We start from the raw sequence: 19,623 nt of genomic DNA on the forward strand, positions 1-19,623 counted from the left end.
GTGCGTCGCGTCGGTTTAATTATTATTATTATTTGTGTCATTGAACTCGTGATATCGAACTTGATCCCATCACTAGTGTGGCAGTGCACCTTCCATGGAGAATGCTCTTTCGCAGGAGAGCGTGCTGATGGAATGAGTGTGGCCATTCCGTACCGTGGAATGTTGCTCTACCGGCTCGATAAGCTGCATGGTATCAGAGATCTCGTAGGCGCCATGACTCGTGTTGATTACTCGATTTCAGCGTTATTGCTACTGAACGAGTTATTTGTGATCCTAGGGCCCTTCAGCTGTGGAATAGATGGCACAACGCTAAATAGGTGTACGTAAAGTGGATATATACGACGATGGTTAAATACAAAGACAGTGTGAGATTTCCGTGTTGGAAGAAAGTTGTTTAGTTTCTGTTCGTTTTCTAGTTCTCGAGAGGATAACTGGAGAATTTATGATCTACTGAAGTGAAGATTTGATAGAAATGATGTATGGTTGGGTTGAAAATTTAAGGATGTGTTAGTTGAGATTGTATGTATGTAGTTTTGTTCAGATATTTATATATATATCTAATGATATATTACTGTTAAATTAGTTCAGCTTGAGAAAGTTTCTATTTCATTTAAAAAATGTACAAATTTCCGGTCGGTAGAATTTTTATTTATTAATGTATTTTATCTGACTAAAACTTAGTTATTTTATCACGATTCCTGGAACTTCTATTTTATTTTAGAATCAGAAAATAGTATTTTTAATTTAGCTTTCAGTTATTCGATTCCTGTTTGAATAGGAATTTCTAAATTTTTTTAAATCGATTCATTAATTAGAATAAACGGTATCCAGTTGAAGGTTTCTAATTTATTTTAATATAACTTCTGAAATTTCCTTGTTTCTTTAAAAACAGCTTTTCTCTATTTATGTCGGTAAGATTTTCTAATTAAAGGAAGTAGATAATATTTTCGAACAAATATTTTATATTCAGAATAATTTTACTTCAAGTCTATTAAATTAATCTATTCACAGCTCGGCTCATTCAGTTATCCTAACTTATGCTACGAATTATTGCAATCAAGTTGATAACGTTATGAATTATTGAATAAGGTTGAAGTTATAAATATTGCAATGAACTTGAGTCATGAGATTTTGATCGACTAGAATTTGACATTTTTAGCATCTGGATTTTCCCAGCTCCTACCGTTCAAGGTTCTCATTATACAATCTATGATTGTGCAATATATTGGCGTTTATAAATAGAAAATGTAATGGACGAAATAGTTTTTCTTTCTAGTACAAGTACCCAAAAAGTTAAAGTAATAAAACATCTGTAAAATATATAAATTTATAAAGATATAAAAACTTTTGTTACTAACACCTGGTCTATTTTTGATCGTCAAATTGTATCAGTAATTTTATTCTATCAATTAATATTTTTCACTATTGCCACAATTGAAGAAAATTCAGAAGAAATTTATCTAAAATTTATTGTTATTTATAATTTCTTTGTCCAATATTCAAACAATTAAAGTGCACCGTTAAAATGGAATAAATTGATAAATACACCACTACTCTTGAATAATTTGAATAATTTTCACTAATTACCTAAATAGATGGTTCTTTAATTGCTTCAAAATTATTCTTATCGTACGATTATACATTTCACCTGGTGATCTAATCGTGAGACGTAACGACTTAAATGAGAAGAAGAACGAAAGATCTAAATGCATTTTATGCAGATTGTTATAACTGTTATGTATGTATAGTGCTCGCGTAACATAGTAATGTAGTAATTCTGCTCGACTCTGGTATTGATGCAATGTGTCCCCATTAACAACCGCTTTGTTTCAATGAAAGTGCTGAGCTTGCAATCCAAACATCTTGATTGCGTCGCGTTCACAAAACGTCGCACTCTCAATTTTATAATTCCACGAAATTGATATTCGAGATGTAATTCTTATAAGAATACTCTAAGATAATTTATTATCGCCTGGAGAAGATCAAATTTTTTATTCCAATAAAGACCCTCACGCGCGATGATCATTACACAGAAAAGATTACACGAATTAAAATACACCAATATGTATTTATATATTCTAGATTAGTATTAAAAAAATATAACTAAATGTACAAAGTAAAATAAAGTCTTCTAGAATTTAATGGTCGAATAAGAGAAAAAAGAAACTAATATCAAGGTAACAGGAACGCGTGAATTATTTTTTTGTACTATTGAAAGTTTCGAATTAAACACGCTCCTTGAATCGTGTTTTTATAGAAAGTATTTCTGATTAATGACAAGTGTGCTAAAGACTTTATTGCTTCGTGCGTCAAAAACTGTTTTCTACGTATTAGCAGTTAAATGGACTAAGAAAAAGACAATTAAGGAGACGTCAATGATTACGTTATTACATTCGCGGTAAAACAGCTGGTATGTTAATAAATATTTTTATAGAACGATTTATAAAATGGTTGGTCTCGGCCAAGAGAGAGTATCGTATAGATGAATTGAATTATTTCATTCTATCAATTAACAGATTTTTGATTCGTTAGTAAAGTCAACATTTGGCAAATCAAATATTTGTATGAAAGGAAATTATGTCAGTTTTATTTATGAAACACCATTAATCATTTAATTATTAAATGAAATTACTCAATTCTATTCAATTACAAGAGAACATAAATTCGTATGTATGATTTTCATGGATTAAAGAAACAATGATACACGGCTGCAATAAAATGTACTTATAATGTACAACTGCTACACGACAGTTCGATTATGGAAACCATAAAGTTTTGTCGGTACAACCATAATTGTGTACGGTGCAAAATCAAATTTGCATGTGTGCCAGATTTAGGAGATGCAACGAGTCCAACAAGCTATTCCAACTAATTGTCACTGTTATCCTACTGTTGACCTAATCAGACTCCATCTCCCTCCATATACGTATACAAGTAGACACAATTCTAATGAAATACAATGGAAGAGCTCACAAGAAAAAATAACAATGTTTGTCGCTTTCTAGGAAATCTTCTAGTACGTTTAATTTCTATTCAGTACATTTCAATTTCTTGTGACGAAATATGCATCATATTACACTGTTCCTATAAATGTATCAATAATTATTACATCATGAAGAAATTATATTTGAATCACGAAATTATAGAACCTTGATAAAAATTGTTTTTGTAGGATTATTTCATTTTCATTTGACTATATAAGCCAGAACATAAATCATGTTTCATCATACCAATTCCATGAAAAAGTCGAAAGCTTGACAAGGATCGTGCTTATTATGAACCTCTCGATCGTAACCAACTTTATACACATTACTAAGTTACCTTTGCATTCTTAACGAATATTGCAGTTTAACGATCTCCAGTTACCAAGCAACATGGTGCGTTGTATCGTGAAAGTTAATCGAACGATGGCTCCAATATGATTCAAAGAGAAGAGAATTTCGAAATAGACTGCTATTTGTCGTATATGTAATCTTCACTCTGCTATAGTCCTGTAATCGAAAGAAATAGCATAGTATCGTGGACAAAGATTTGTAACGATCGTTCTTAATCGGATATCAAATCAGGACAGTCGATGTGCATATAATCTAATTAACTATTTGGCTTATGTTATTTACGGTGGTAATCCACGGATAGAAATTTACAATCGTTTGTGTATTAGCTGTCAATACTACTAGAGGATGATGATATAGAGACAGTATATAAAAATGATTGATCAGAATAGAGCATCGTAATTAAAATCGCTTAAATATTGTATTTAAATATTAAAACGAGCATTTATATCTTGCTTGAAATATTTTGCATACTTTTATATATTTTATATATACATAAACATCCGCAGTTTAATAATTACACAACGTTGACACAATTCATATCTAACGCGATAAACTAAATCGTATAATAAATATGATAAATAACAAATCACAATACATGTCATGAATTATCAATCTATATTTCATTATGATTTCTGTCCATACAAATGAATATCCATAATAATATTTTCGTTTAATTTTTGATTACAGGTGAAAGGAATTTCTCGACTTAGGCTAAGATGTCACATCACAGCGACGACAACATGCTGATAGCAACCTCGGACTCTTTCTGGGAGCCAGGTAACTATAAACGAACGACCAAGAGGATCGAGGATGGCCATAAGCTCTGCGACAGTTTAATAGCTCTAGTCCAAGAAAGAGCAGAGATTGAGAAAAGTTACGCGAAAGCGTTGAAAAATTGGTCGAAAAATTGGAACGACAAGATCGAAAAAGGACCAGAATATGGAACCACCGAGGCTGCTTGGAAAGGAGTTCTCGTTGAATCGGAGAGGCTGTGCGATCTCCACCTCAGGGTCAAAGAGAATCTCTGTAACGACATCATTCACCAAGTGAAAACGTGGCAGAAAGAGACCTATCACAAAGTACGTGCTCTTTTCTTATGCATAATTTCTGACATATCGAGATGAAAGTCTCTGTTTCCTTTCTTTTCTTTTTTCGGAATTTCAAAGTATTATTTTAGGTTCGCTTTTTCTTTGTGTTAAATATTTGATTAGTGGATCGGTATTTTAGAGAAATGTTGAATAAATCAAAATTTAACCTTAAATTTTCACATTTCTTTCTCCGTTTTATCTTTATTTTTCTACCTTTACAAATAATTCTTTTCCCACGTAGGTTTTCATAATAATTAATAAATTGCACACTTGGATGTGGTTCGAAATTGCAGTCAATGATGACGTTGAAAGAGCGAAAGGAGATGGAGGACGCGTTCAAAAAGGCGCAGAAACCATGGGCGAAGCTTTTGCAGAAGGTTGAAAAAGCAAAGTCCGAGTACCACAACAGCTGCAAAACCGAACGAACCGCGGCGAACATGGAAAGGAACGCATCGGCGGACAGTTCGCTTTCCCCTGACCAGGTAAAACGATAGTCGTCCTCTCTATGTCGATTACAGTAATGAACAGTTACATCATTCTCGCTCGTACGTTATTGACGACTAGCGCAATCGTTACGTTACATATTTGAATCACAGCGATTGTCATCGTGTTCGCTTTCAAAAGGTACTTTTCGACCACTCATTGTAATGTATTGAAGAGAACAGAGTACTTTGGACGCCTCGTTCAAATTAGAACGATTAAAATTATGACAAAACAAATGGTTGAGAGAATTGTTTACTATTCAGAATGATGTCCGATGAAAACTTGTAATTAAATGAATAATTATAATCAACATACAGTGTTTTCACCTTTAAATTTGTGACAATTATTTGAGTATCCATAGAAGTAAATCATTGCATAAGTTACTGGCAAATTCTCCAGTCTTGTATGACTTGGAATTCAGAAGAAAGTTTTTTTATTATCTACATATTTGATTAAAAGTTTACATTAAATAATCTATTAGACGATCTGCATTTTAAAAACGAGGAAAAGTTTTTTTAATTAAAATTCTTTTACGCTGTGTTTCGTCTTCCTGGATATCCTGCATAGTTGTTAGATAACAAAACGAGATGAGATCGAAGTTGAACTAATAGAAATTTCATAGTATTTAAATCGAACGATTCTAAAAATTAGGACGTAGTTAGCATACATCTAATCTAATATTTAAAATATGTATAATTTCTATTAACGCTTTCACTAATGTTGGGGATATATATGTATATATATATAAATTACTCTGACAGAGAGAGAAGCGAATTTTACAAGCGATATCTTTTTGCATAAAACGATTCTCCAACCACTTTAAGTAGCATATTATATTTTTAAAAAATAAAATAGAAGTTACATCCGTTGTTCTATATAGAATGTACTACGTACAATTCTACGAAAATCAAATTTTTCTCTCTTCGAAGTGACAGTACTCTTGACAAAACATAACGCATACGCAATGTACTGATACACAATGTGTACTTACATGTGCGTAATACTAACATTTAGTATGTATTTCGATTACGCAATCGCGGCTGAATATAAAAGTAGATACTGTTGTTCTTTAGCAAGTATTATTTTCAGATGGCCCGAGGCTCTGAAAACGTATGTGAAAGAAAAAGAAACACCTCGTGTTTTAATTTTTATCGAAAATCTGCATGTCGTGTTGTCCTGTGTCCTTAACAATTATCTATATTTGTTCTCTCTGTCTTTTCGCTTCCAAATTTTTCGTGAATGTCCGAATGATCCTTTTTTTCCTGCACGTTTCAGTCGTGGACTGTAGACTTTGTTCAATTTTTCAGCTGCATTATTAGATATTGATTGTGAAATTTAATGTTCAGCAATTTTTACGTACAATACAGTTACACGAAATATTTACAATATAATTTTTTTGAATATTAAATATTAAGTAAAATAAATATTTAATATTTTATGAAGAAGAGTAGATCGTAAAATTTTGTTAGTGCACAAAATTATTTTCCTTTGTTTTGGGTTGCATCACTTTCTGTTATTTTTGAGAAGATTTCGAAACCTGTTTTGAAATGATATTTTTATAGAAATAAAATAACTGGAAAAAAGATCGTTACTCTACGTCTCGAGTGTTATGAATTTGATAAATCGCCAAACGAGAGGCGATCTTCTGAAAAAACGACGTTTTTAGATGACAGTTTGTGGATGTGATGCATGGGGCCACAGAATGCGAAAATCCTTTAGGAAATCTAAAATAGGAGACGTTCAGCTTGTATGTATAATAATAATGCATGCAGCATGTATGTTTAATTAACATTCTCTCATTTTTCATTACAGAAAGCTCTGCTGGTAAGCAAAATCTGTTTCACGCTTTCTTTCGAGTATTAATAATTTTATCACGTAAACATCGAGCTTTTAAATGATTATTGTTCTAAGATTCAAAATTCAATTTTTTAAATAATTCAAGATGAAAGTTCCAAAAAAAAATTTTTTTCTATATTATCTAGAATATTCTAAATTTGGAAAACTGAATTTTTAGATTTTTATACAACTTGGCAAATTTGAAATCTATATTCAACAAATAATTTATTGATTATCATTTAAAGAGTAAAGTTTATATCAAAATTCTAGAACTCATGTGTTTGTACTTCAATTAGTAAAAGATGTAAGGAATAGACAGAAAGTAACGAAAGAATTAAAACACTATTAAAAAAAATTTTAAACAGAAACTTTCCAATTTATCCTTTAGCGAAATCAAATATTATATATATAGAACAGAATTATAAATCCATGAATTCTTTCATATATAATTCTGCAATTTACTTCGATAATTACTCGATGATTGCTCGTTATCTCTGTTTAAAAGCGAATTATAGTGGCCTAATACGTTTCAATATAGAATCTGCTCTCTCTATCCCTTTATGCATAAATTTTTAAATCTTATGAACTACTATACTCTAATTGCTTGGCCAGTTACCTACTTTCTTCAATTGTAGATTTGTAATTTCCAAGAAACTATAAGTCAATCTACTAAATTATTTCATTCTCAAAATCAAATTATTAATTATATATATATATTTTTCTTTTTATTTATTATACGCTTCTTCTTCTTACTCTTACATCTATACATGTAAATGTTGCACAACAAGAAGTTATACTTACATATCGTATTGTAATGAACTGTAAAGAATGTTTCTGAGAACTACCATAAGGTAAAGAAAATAAAAATATCGCTAATTATTATTATGCATGAGTCCAAATAGCATTCAGACTAACAATTATGTAAGCTTTTCAAGCTTCGTAGTAGCTGCGTTACTAGAAAGAAGAACAAGTTCAAGGATATTCTGTACAGTTCCTTACAGTATTTACAACTTCCATTTTACATTCTTTCACGCCAGATATATCTATTCTCTTCTTTTTTCAAATTTCGAAATTTTCTTCTAAATATTTCACTTATAAATTTTATTTCTACACAAACCTTACAAAATACACGATACAATAAATAACCAAAAACTTCTCAATTTGTTTTATTACAATACTTATAATACTTACTGTGTTACAACTTTATTGCACTAGTAAATCCTGTAGGTATTTGTTACGTATCTGCTAAAACCTACATAGAAATCACGCTTACCTTTCCAAAGATATTTTTTTTGCCATTTCGATAGTGCGCTAGATAAGCTTGAGGGTAAAGAATTGGAATTATTATCATAAATAATAGAATATTATTCAGAACACGTTTCGACACTTATAATAACAATAATGCAATATTAATTAATCGCTTCGATATAAAATTAAGAACATTTTCTCTTCGTTATTTTTCTTTAGATTAACACCAACGTGTTAGGTTTGTACCAAGATCTTTACCTTCAATGTAGATGGTGAAATTATTAAATTTAAAATTGAGTATTTATCGTATGTCTTCTTCTATTTAATTAACAGGTGAAGAAAATGCAGGACAGGGTGCAGAAAACGAAGGAAGAGGTACAAAAAGCGAAAGAAAAATATGAAGCTGCGTTGCAAGAAATTAATCAGTATAACCCAAAATACATGGAGGATATGACACAAGTGTTCGAAAAGTGTCAAGAAATGGAGGCGCAGCGGCTTCAATTCTTCAAGGATGTTCTCTTCGGCATTCACAAATGTCTCAATATATCTCAGGATCCAATGTAAATTACTTTTTGTTACTTTCGTTTACACCCTTTGATGAAAATTATTATTTTCTAGAGTGTGTTGTATAATGACTCGCAAAAGTATTTGAAGCATTTGAATTGAATAATTTATTTCAAGTATCGACATTACAAATACCGTTAAAAACGCAAAATTAAAATCATGTGTTTTATAAATTTCCAAAATTTACTAAATTATAAAGTAAATTTATTTCTTTAGAAAGAAATTCAAACAAAAAATTTGATTTCATTTGATTTACAGACTTCCACAAATATACGAAGAATTCTATCATACAGTTAACAACGCGGACCATGAAAAAGATCTGAAATGGTGGTCGAACAATCACGGTGTAAATATGGCGATGAATTGGCCACAGTTTGAGGTAAGTCGACAAAATACAAATATACGCATTACAATAATTCTTTCTCATCGCATGTAAACTCTTGCTGATGGTTGAAGATCTGATGTTAGAAAATATAGCCGTAGCGTGTATTGAATATCGTTCTTGTTCTTTTCTTTTTATAACTGCATTAATATCGTCCATTAGTTATATTCTGTATGTCTGGATATTCTGTAGTATTTCATTTGAATTAATATAAATATCGCCAATCTGTTTCTATACTCTACCGATGGAAAAACAAACCTGTCGTTATTTCGTGTGTCTGTTATAACTTTTAAAGAAAGCAATTATTATGAGCTTCTTATTTTTATTCATTGAATACCGTTCATAGGCATAGGTTCTTTTTATTGGAAAAATGTTGAGACACTCTGTGTAGCATAGTATCGAATTTCTCTCAAAGCTTCCAATCAAAGAAAGAAAGAAAGAAATACAAAAATGAAATATATCCCCTGAGATTGAAATATTTTCTGGAATGCATGCATGTGATTGTTCTTTTTTTTTGGGCGTTGCTATTACGCAGGACTACACAGAGGAGTTCCGTGACATCACCAAGGGCTCAAAATCGAAGGAGGCTCTTCCGGCTGGCTCCATCACGCTCATCAATCAACGCCCGGTCGGCGAGGATGTGCATGTAAAGTTTTGTTACGTTTTACACTTATCCATTCGCTTATTCTTCGTTCACATGCTACTCAATGAACGAAGATTCACACAAATACATATACGTATACGCACATAGAAAAAAGAAAATGAACTTTTTTACTGATCAAGAACCACGAAATAGTGTCGTAACAGGCAAACACGACGAGGTCACCGAGGATGGGTTTCCTTTTTCAGCTTCTGGCTCGCCTAACTTAACTGAATTAACCGTAACCCGCTATGCGCTTGTTTTTGCACGTGATCGCAGATCTATATCGCGAATACACGCCGAGCATGTTTTCACTGTTCGATTCTGGAGCGAATTTGCAATAAGATTAATATGTTAACCGAGGAAGATATCATTTGAATTTACTTGAAAGTTACACGTTTCTTCCTTATCTCCTCTGTAGAAAGAATTTTATTAAAACATGTCGACGCTTTCTAAGAAGTGTAATGAAAATATCCAGATGATTGTAAAGATCTAGCGGTGTAATGTCAGCAAGGTCGTTTCAAATCTCTTTATCTATTTATAATGCATGCCGATGACGCGAATCGAACGTGCATCCATTATGCAGGCGATCGTAAATGAGTAAGACCAGCAAACTGATACCGCGTGTCAAAATACAAAAAAATTTCGAATAATGTAAATGTTTATTCATCTTAGAAATACACAAAATGTATAAAATATCCGAACTATAATATAAACAAATATATAAAAATACACAAGATTCATATATGTAGGATTTTTTTTTTAATGTTTAAGCTTGTAATTTGAATCTCCAAAATTTCTTAATAAAATGGAGAAAACTTTAGAAAAACATACAATTGTGAAATTGGACTTACATGAAATTGAACATTCATATTTAAATTTACATAACTGCATAATGATCTCTTGTGATACTACATAATTTCTGCTAATTGATTTTAGTTATTTTGATTCGTCCATTGAAGGATACCTGTATTAAACGAATTTATGAATGACAGACCTGTATAGTAAATTCGCTCTATATTTACTCGCACGTTTAACAAACACGATCCTTAGTATACGTATTTATTTATTATTATTATATAGAGAATCGAAGCGTTAAAATAAACATGCTTGCAACCAGAAATCATGCGCACAGTTAATTCGCACGCAAAAATTGTCACAGCCGTAAGGTGAATTACGTTCATCCATGTAACAACGAATACGTATATTGCCACATTCGTTACCGCATGATGTATGACTACGATCTTTGTAGGTAATAGGTACCTGTGCGACGCAATTTAACTTCATTCGATTCCAACACGTTCGTTTTCGTTTCATTTTAAATTAGACCATTTCTTTTTTTTTATTATAATACAACTTTTTATAACATGATAATAAATTTTTATCATATGTGAAGCTCATACTCTTAAGCTTAAAAATAACAAATTAAAAATACTGCAAACAGGTATTGTATATATGTGCTTATCATATTAAATAATTAATAAATACACATAGCCTGATGAAAGTATTCAAACACCGTTTATGAATATATTATGTGTATTGTACGAGACATCGTGAAATGTTATTGGCTCTCATGACAATATTGATAAAGTTTAAAATGAATCTCGATGTATATGTAAAAATTACAAGACATTTCGTACAATTATATGCATGTACAATGCATAAATATATATTTCTCAGAGATCACGAAAGTATTATAGTAAACAAAGAAGTATGTTGATAAACGTGTCACAAATAATCGAACCGGTGACCCAGCATAATGTGTCAGTAAAATGTATCAAAGGATCAGACACAAATTCTATATGCATTTTTAAATTCATTTTAAAATCAATATGATCGTGGTAATCGTCTCTTATTACTGTATTAATGAAAGTTCAAAATAGCTTACATAACAAACACAATCCGAACATAAAAATTTTCTATGATAAATGTTCAAATACTTTCGTGAGTCGGTACAGAGATGAAAAATTTCTAGATATACTATAATTGGTTGCACGCATGATTTAGGATAACATTATAAATATTTAATATACATATTTAAATTATAAAATTGCATATATATATACACAAATGTAACTTTAAATTATATAGAGTGATGTATATACAATGATGTAATAAATATAATGATCTTTCATTAACGTAGGAGTACCCACCAGTTAATAACAAATCAAAATCGAAGCCCAGTTCCCGGGTAATATCAACAGATGGAGGCCATGGGGATAGCAAAACCGACACGATGAATTCCAGCAAACACTCTTCAGAGAAAAACAATCACGATGGTAATGCTGTGAACAGGACCTCCACGATGACGTGAGTATTCAAAATAATTTCATAATAAGAATTAATAATAATATGGTTAATTCGATTTCTCTGTTTTAAATACAAAAAACTTGGTCTTCTATTCATTAAATTGAAGATCTCCAAAACTATGTGTGTACTTCTAAACTTTTACTATTCTCTAATAATAATAATAATAATAATAATTCACTATTCACTATGTATTTTCACTATAGAAAATACATTTTTATACTGTTTTATATTTCACAAATAGCCACTATTAAAAATTTTTTATTAAATGATGGAATTTTAATTACACAGATTTAATTATAGGATTTTTTAATTTATATTGTTTTATATATTAGTACACCTGTATAAGTATATAGACATAAACAAAGCTAGTGTATCAATATGAATAAAAATTGGATACTTTTCTCTCCACAGTAATGGTACAAATGTTAAGCAAGAATCAAATCCATTTGAGGAAGAAGAATGGGATGAAGACAGTGGCGAACCATTGGTAGATAATGGAGAACCAGGTGTTCTTGTACGCGCGTTATATGATTACGAAGGAGCCGAAGCTGATGAACTTAGTTTTAAGCAAGGTATTATATAAACTATATATACAACATATACGTATTATTAAATCACAGTACATATTTAAGCATTTTATTGTACAAAGCCGACCTAGCTCTTAGCTGGTCCAGTTAAATGGGCCACCCTATATGCATGTATATACAATACGATTCAAATAAGTTTTAAATTTTTATAGGCGATGTATTCGATAAATTAGAAGACGAAGACGAGCAAGGATGGTGTAAAGGACGAAAAGACGGTAGAGTGGGTCTCTATCCGGCAAACTACGTAGAACTTGTGTCTCCGTAAAGCTATCACATAACGCCAAATTACATGAACATTGTTAGTTACTTACACGTAACGCATACGAAAGCAAAGGAAAAAAACGAAATTTTTATTTTGTTGTTTATTTCTTTACAAAATAGCAAATTCGTTGAAAAAATAATAAGACAATTTGTAAATGTCGTTAAATAATAATTAGGGATCGTTCATTTTGTGTGATATATAATGAACGTTGAAAAAGACGAGAAAGATTATAAAATCTTACGGCTCGATGTTACGATTGAAATTCAAAGAAAACTGTTATAAGCGTGAAAAGAGAAAAAATGCATACATCTACTTCAATATATTTCTCAGATCGATGTAGGGTCGATATGATAGAACTTAAAAAACGAAACTTTTACTCCTGATGGGTAATTGGTTTCCATAGATAGTTAGGGTTCTCTATATCCATCTATAAATTAGCGCTAAACGATAAGATGGATACACATACACCACGAGTATATTATAAGTTTAGACTTTTGAGATACTGTACAATTTCAAAACATTTTTCGACTCATTATTAGCATTGTTGCTATGAAATATTTTGGCTAGCGCGACGAAAAGTATATTTAATTTATTGTTATTCAAATGATACTATTAAAACCTATTCTTTCCGAATGGTATCGTTGTATATAATAGCTTTAAGAACATAAACGGTATGTAAAGTTACAATTGTTTAGCGAAGTTGAGATTTTATGATGAGAAAGTGAAAAAAAAAAACACTTGAAGAGTACATAAGACGTATCAGGCAAATAAAATTTGGGACCCAGAATTGTCCAATCTTTTTCTTTATTCTGTTTTTCTTTTTTTTTTTTTTAATAATTACAATATTCTAATGTTGAGAAAAAAATGAAGGGAGAACGAGAATTATTTATATATAAGAAATGAAATATTATAATTAAAAATTATAATATTATGAGAATATTCACGTTATAAAAGATTATAATGAGAAGTTTTCGTCATTGGTTAATGTGCTTTTTTGTACATAATTTCTTATATTGAAGCAATGTTGATCATTTATGAGAATAAAATCATAATATCTTTTTTAATTGAACGGAAAATTTTATATAAAATGAAATATATAATACTGAAGGTATTTCATATAATCATTATCCATTTTCTGATAGATGTAACACAATTGAAAAAAATATGGAAGTGAAAGCGCAAAATTTTGATTGTTAGATATGTACTTTCGTAACAAATTACTTGTTATTAAGTTAATCGATGTACCTTCACGAATATATGCTTTCAGGAAATATTTGTAGTATAGAAACACGTGTTTAAGTTAATATTGAGAACAATGCTGCGGAGTGATTATGAAATTGAACGAACTGTAGATTTATACGGTTTGAGAAAAAAAGCATTTATAATTTTCTATATAACGAGACAAATTTGAGAGTTAGTATTAATGAAGTCATTTGTTATTTAAATATTCTTTTATTTTATAATGCGCGCAGGAGAATCAACTTACAAGTCAAGTCAAGTTTTCATGGTATATAGTGATAAATGCTAGTTATTCGTCACGAGTAAATAACGTGTTACTATACACAATATTTATGTAAATATAGTAGAGTATAATAACATTTACAATTCAGCCAGCGACTGATTTTTGTAATTGTTTACATCATTAGTCCTCCAAATTATTTTCTGTAAAGAGTGTTCGCGATTCCATGATGTTGTTAAATATATTATAGTTTGTGTATAAAATTTATTATGTATAACTTAATAAATAGCATATATACGAAATATTACATAATACATGATGCAGCAACTATTTTCACTTACAAATATCACAACGATGCGTCGATACATTTTCATAAACGCCAATTAAGTTTACAAATAACTGTGGTATGAAAAATTCGTGTGTTAACTGCGAAACTGAATTCAGTAATCATGGTTTTGACCAGAACTATTAAAAATGTATATCAGTTGAGTGAAAATTGTTTCAAGAAAGAAATTATTGTATAACATTATGTTGTGTAAAAACATATATTTGGATAGTCATTAAATTTCATACATATTAAATTTCATTGAATGAAATAGATCACAATTTATACACAAGTGTTCATTTAATCGCTCCTGGTTCTAATCTATGATAAGTATTATGCTTGATTAGCTTTGATATTATAATTCGTTATATAATTTGTTGAAAAAAAAATTATATGCGATATATATATAACACGTGTAATATATATCGATATTATATATATATGTATATTGACACTTACATATGAAATATCGTCTGTTCATTATGTATATGTACATATAGGTCAAGAAATCTTTTATAGCTTGTGAATAATATTTTACACTAAAGTAATTATCATAATCAAAATCCCTACGTTTAATTTATAAATAACCATATTGTTTACATTTAGTTTCGATGATTCTAAATTATACGAACATCTGCAGATGCATTAACGTAGAAAAAGTTAAACATTACTTGCAGATAAAGTGGAATAGAATACAATAGATATCAAAATGGAAGCAATATAGACATACATTTGAAGACCTGTCCTTAAGTTCCAATATATTTGTGTATTATTATACATGTTTATATATACTATATCAGTGAACAAAATTTTGTTGATTACACTATAAATTACAAATTCATTGAGAGTCATTGCAGATAACATTATGTGCAATACGTAATTAATGTAGAAAACATCGGAATTCTCAGTCTATGTGAAGAGTAATTAAAATAATTGAAGTAATTAAATTAATGAGTTGCAACATGTTTCTGCAAGTCTTCAAGACTGAAAAATGGCTTATCGCATAATTGACAAACATGCGTAGTTTCATTATGTATATCTAAATGTTCCGATAAATCCTCTTCAGTTTCAAAAAGTTCATCACAAATCATACACTGAAATTCATAAGTTTTTATTCCTTGTTTTTCCCATTCTGCTATTGCAGCTTCTTCTTCATGAGCTTGCATATGCATTTCTAGTAACATCTCTGAATTAAACACTTCTGTACACTGCAGACATTGATAAATTTCATCCTTTGACTTATCATTTTCACTGCCAATACTAATCAGATTGGGATTATCATCCTCTTCATCAAACAAATGTTTTTCAACATGTGCTTCCAATGCATCCTCAGATTCTAATGAGTCCCCACAGATTGCACATTGATACTGCTCTTTGCCAGGACTTTGATCACCCTCGCTCATATCATCACAATGCTTTTGTAAATGATCTTTTAATATTTCCTCATCTGTAAAAATTTTGTCACATACGAAACAAGTATACGTTTCCTTTAGTTTCTCTGCTCCTGACACAGTATCTCCTCTCCCTTTGGTTACTCCTATTTTCTCGATACTTATTCCTGTCCTAGAATTCTCTAACTTCATAATTAGATTATTCTCTGCTTTCAAAAATTTATCTGACTTTAAGTATACTGTGTCTTTAGAATTCTGTGATGTGTTTGTATTTGTTAACTTCTGAGATTCTCCTTTTGTTATGTTTTCTATATTAAATTCAGACTGATCATGACTTTCTAAATGGCGTACCAACAGTTTCTCAGTTCGAAACGTAGAATTGCATACATAACATTTGTGAATGTGTTGCTTTGTAGATTTACATACATGAGCTTTTACGAATCTAGCTTCTACTATTTCATGACATCTTTTACATCGCATCATTTTGTGCTTATTATGTCGCAATATAGTGGTTTCTGTTTTATGAATACGAACATGTGTAATAGCATCACTACGATTAGTAAATGATTGCTCACATACACCACATATATGTTTTTCACTATGCGATGAAGTAATTTTAAAAATATTTTCTTGAATTTCTATTTGATGTTCATTTTTAGTAATATTAGAATCCGCAACTTTCGATTCATCTACCTGTTTTACGACACTATTTTGTTCTTTATGTTCTTGTAACTTTTGTATATTATTATCAGTCCTAAATGTTTCAGAAGTTTCATCTGATAAATATGAGTCAGAATCCAAAGCGGAAGTATTATAATCATTATATCTTATTGGTGGTACACTTTGTCTTTTATGAGAGACCATGCTAAATGGCCCACCAAGATTGCTCCTAACTGTACGCTTAATTAAAACATGCATATTATTAATATTGTAGAGTTTACTTTCTTTTGTAATGTCCAAACGTTTTAATATGACTTTTGGTTGATACTTTTTAGAATTCATTGCCTCTTTTACAAACGCTGGAGAGACTGTCCCAAATTGTTGAGAATATGAATTAAGATCAGTGCCACAGCTTCTCATCATAGACGATTCGAAATTTTTCTTTATAGTCTTTTCTATTATAGTTTTCAACTGTTGATCTAGAGTTTGATACGAAGTTTTATAGTCATTTCCTATCTTATCTCTTCGTATACTATCATTACTCATTCCAAATAATCTGTATTTCATTTCTTTCTCTACAAAACCTGCTAACTCAAGTTGTATGCGTTTTAATGCTTCTATCTCTGTTCCCTCTACTTCTATATTCAAACATCTTTCGACACATTTTTTATTATTAGCACCTATTGGAATTGGATTTATCCTACGAAGTTGCACAGCATCGATAATATCGGTATTTTTCTCTTGAGAATTTTGTTCAATACTACCATCTTTAGATTCCTTTGACAAAGTATTTAAATTTGCTTTATTTAAATAATGGGGTCCAGCGAGCATTAATGTAGATGTAACAATATACGTAGCATCTTCAATATTTAATTCTGATTTTACTGAATATGGTGTAAATGTATCTTCGGTTATTTCTGTTTCATCTTTCTTTTGCGATTTTTTTTGAACAACTTTTTCTGACTGTGAATTAGGAAGAATTTCTTTCTCTTTTAAGTCTTCGAAAAATGTATCTTTCTTTGCTTCATCTTGTTTAATATTTCCTTTAGCAGATATATTTTTTGCTCCAGTTAAAGAACCATCAGAATTTATATCTTTAAGAGATCTTGTCTTATGTGTATCAGTATCACTGTCTAAACTCACAAAATCATTTCTATCATGTTCATATTTATCTGCCAAAGTGTTTTGCAAGTTCTCTAACACTTTGACCAATCTTCTTTGCTTTTCAAGTTCTTTATCCATATTTGTCTTTGCTCTTGCTTTCTGTACTGGTGATAGCTGTGTATCGTCTGAAGCCATAGAATCTGTATCTGAAACAGTTTCTCCTGTTGCTGCAAGGAGTGCCTTTTTTCTTGCAACCCATCTTTTGGTCGATGCCTTCCTTCGTTCTGTTATATTACGCCTCCCAATTAATGGCTTGATCTTCATTGGAACTAAGGTTGGTTTTAATTGAGCATTATCTTTATTTTCTTGTTCTTCATCATTTTTACATTTATCATCATTGGAAGCATCATGAGCTTTTTGCGAGGAGTCTTTCGAAGATGTAACATCATCTTCAGATATATACATATCCTTTAGCATCGTTTGATTTGTTATGTTTTCTGTATTTGTAAACTGTAAAGGTATTAATGGTGGCACATCTAATTTTTGTTTTTTCTGAAATAAATTTTCTTATGAAATTGTATGTTATTAATTAAAAGAAATTTGTTATTACAATTAGTATTACCTTAACAAAAGAATCAGAAAGACTGTCTTCTCCACTTTGATGCATGTTATTACATGATTTTATGGTCTGTAAATTAAAGTTATAAAGTTATAACAAAATTATAAAGCTATGAGACATTATTTTAATAGGCATATGTAAGAGAATATTATTCTATATAGGCTGTCATGATTTAAATGTAAAACTTTGTCAGCATATTTTATACAAGTCTTTATACATAACACTTTCTTTGCTTTTATTTAAATTCATGGAATATACTGACAAAGTTGAACCACTAAATCTTGAAACATTCCATATATAAATGGTAGACTAAAGGTTACAATGGTTTAAATCAAAATTTTGAGAATTTGAATTTTAGCACATATTTTGTGCCTGTAGTTTCCTAATTAATTAAGTTACAGTTTTATTTTTACCATAATACAAAGAAATATAATCAGTTTTTTATAATAATACATCCAGAACACTATCTTATGAACATTAATATTAATGAAATTAACCTTATTTAAACCATTATTTTCTTAAATATGTCTAAATATATATAATTAAAAGTTTAAGGTTTACGCTAAATAATCTTACATCATTATCAGAAGATCCTATGAGTTCCAACTGACTTAACAACATTTGATTTGATCGTATAAACTGCTCCTTAAACTCATTCCACATTTCCAATTTGTAGAGGCATATATGACAAATAATATCTGGCATTCCATGTTCTTCTTTAATCTAAAAAGAAAAGAAGATCCATTATAAGACACAAACAAGTATAAAATTAATTACAAAAATTAAAAAGATGGTGTAAACATACATTGATAGAAGTACATTTACTCAGATCATTTATTTTTGATTGTAGAACTTCATCGAATAAATTTTTCATACATCCATGGTCAATGAGGCAAATACGACATCTTTCCTTTATAGTTGATAATTTACGTTTTCTCGACATTTTGCTCCAAAATACAAAATATGATTATGCGTATCTGTATTGACACGGAACGCTCTGAATATGTCACGAGTAAACTACAGCGGTTGTAATATCGATAGATCGAAATATTATCGAAATAAAACTGTTCATGATATGTTCATGACACACGAAGCGTTGCGAAAAATCCCGCGAAAATTCGTGTCTAGTTATTTTAATGTACATAGGTTAAATATATTTAATTAATGTATATAAACATGTTAAAAGCAGGATCGCGCTACACGACGAAGCAGATACGAACTCTAACTAATCGATTGAAGCACCTTACTTGTGAAACATTTTTTGGTCGCTAAGTGCCTTTCTCTTAACACGCAAGTTGCCAGACCTGTAGTATGTCTGTATAAATGTATA

The 19,623-nt window shown here is 30.3% G+C and overlaps 2 protein-coding genes across 5 annotated transcripts in view; one reads left to right on the forward strand and one right to left on the reverse strand.

Moving 5' to 3' along the window:
* LOC132906943 (protein kinase C and casein kinase substrate in neurons protein 1) overlaps positions 1–14,506 on the forward strand; it is a 58,112-nt gene extending 43,606 nt beyond the window's left edge. For 2 of the 4 annotated variants that reach the window (XM_060959620.1, XM_060959621.1), the window contains exons 2-10: positions 4,023–4,414; positions 4,717–4,905; positions 5,996–6,016; positions 8,324–8,550; positions 8,813–8,933; positions 9,472–9,582; positions 11,720–11,886; positions 12,298–12,458; positions 12,626–14,506. In XM_060959620.1, the coding sequence (XP_060815603.1) occupies positions 4,052–4,414; positions 4,717–4,905; positions 5,996–6,016; positions 8,324–8,550; positions 8,813–8,933; positions 9,472–9,582; positions 11,720–11,886; positions 12,298–12,458; positions 12,626–12,738 (1,473 nt within the window). In that variant the 5' untranslated portion in view covers positions 4,023–4,051 and the 3' untranslated portion in view covers positions 12,739–14,506. The remainder of the gene's footprint in view (positions 1–4,022; positions 4,415–4,716; positions 4,906–5,995; positions 6,017–8,323; positions 8,551–8,812; positions 8,934–9,471; positions 9,583–11,719; positions 11,887–12,297; positions 12,459–12,625) is intronic. The other 2 variants (XM_060959623.1, XM_060959622.1) reach the window with 2 other exon arrangements.
* An 11-nt stretch (positions 14,507–14,517) lies between these two features.
* LOC132906917 (zinc finger protein 267-like) lies at positions 14,518–19,556 on the reverse strand. Its single transcript, XM_060959552.1, has 4 exons — positions 19,099–19,556; positions 18,870–19,016; positions 18,297–18,362; positions 14,518–18,226 (listed from the first exon to the last, which is right to left on the reverse strand). Exons 1-4 carry the CDS (start codon positions 19,234–19,236, stop codon positions 15,467–15,469), a joined length of 3,111 nt encoding a protein of 1,036 aa, XP_060815535.1. The 5' UTR covers positions 19,237–19,556; the 3' UTR covers positions 14,518–15,466.
* Between the last annotated feature and the right edge of the window lie 67 nt (positions 19,557–19,623).

Source organism: Bombus pascuorum, chromosome 5 (genome assembly GCF_905332965.1).
Source record: "Bombus pascuorum chromosome 5, iyBomPasc1.1, whole genome shotgun sequence".
NCBI classification, from domain to species: domain Eukaryota; kingdom Metazoa; phylum Arthropoda; class Insecta; order Hymenoptera; family Apidae; genus Bombus; species Bombus pascuorum.

Bases quoted from the DNA above. Each gene is read 5' to 3' on its own strand.
- LOC132906917 (XM_060959552.1), bottom strand. From the start codon at position 19,236: ATGTCGAGAAAACGTAAATTATCAACTATAAAGGAAAGATGTCGTATT. The intron at 19,017-19,098 runs GTATGTTTACAC...TTTTCTTTTTAG, and splicing joins GTAAATGTACTTCTATCAAT to ATTAAAGAAGAACATGGAAT. The intron at 18,363-18,869 runs GTAAGATTATTT...TTTAATTTACAG, and splicing joins TAGGATCTTCTGATAATGAT to ACCATAAAATCATGTAATAA.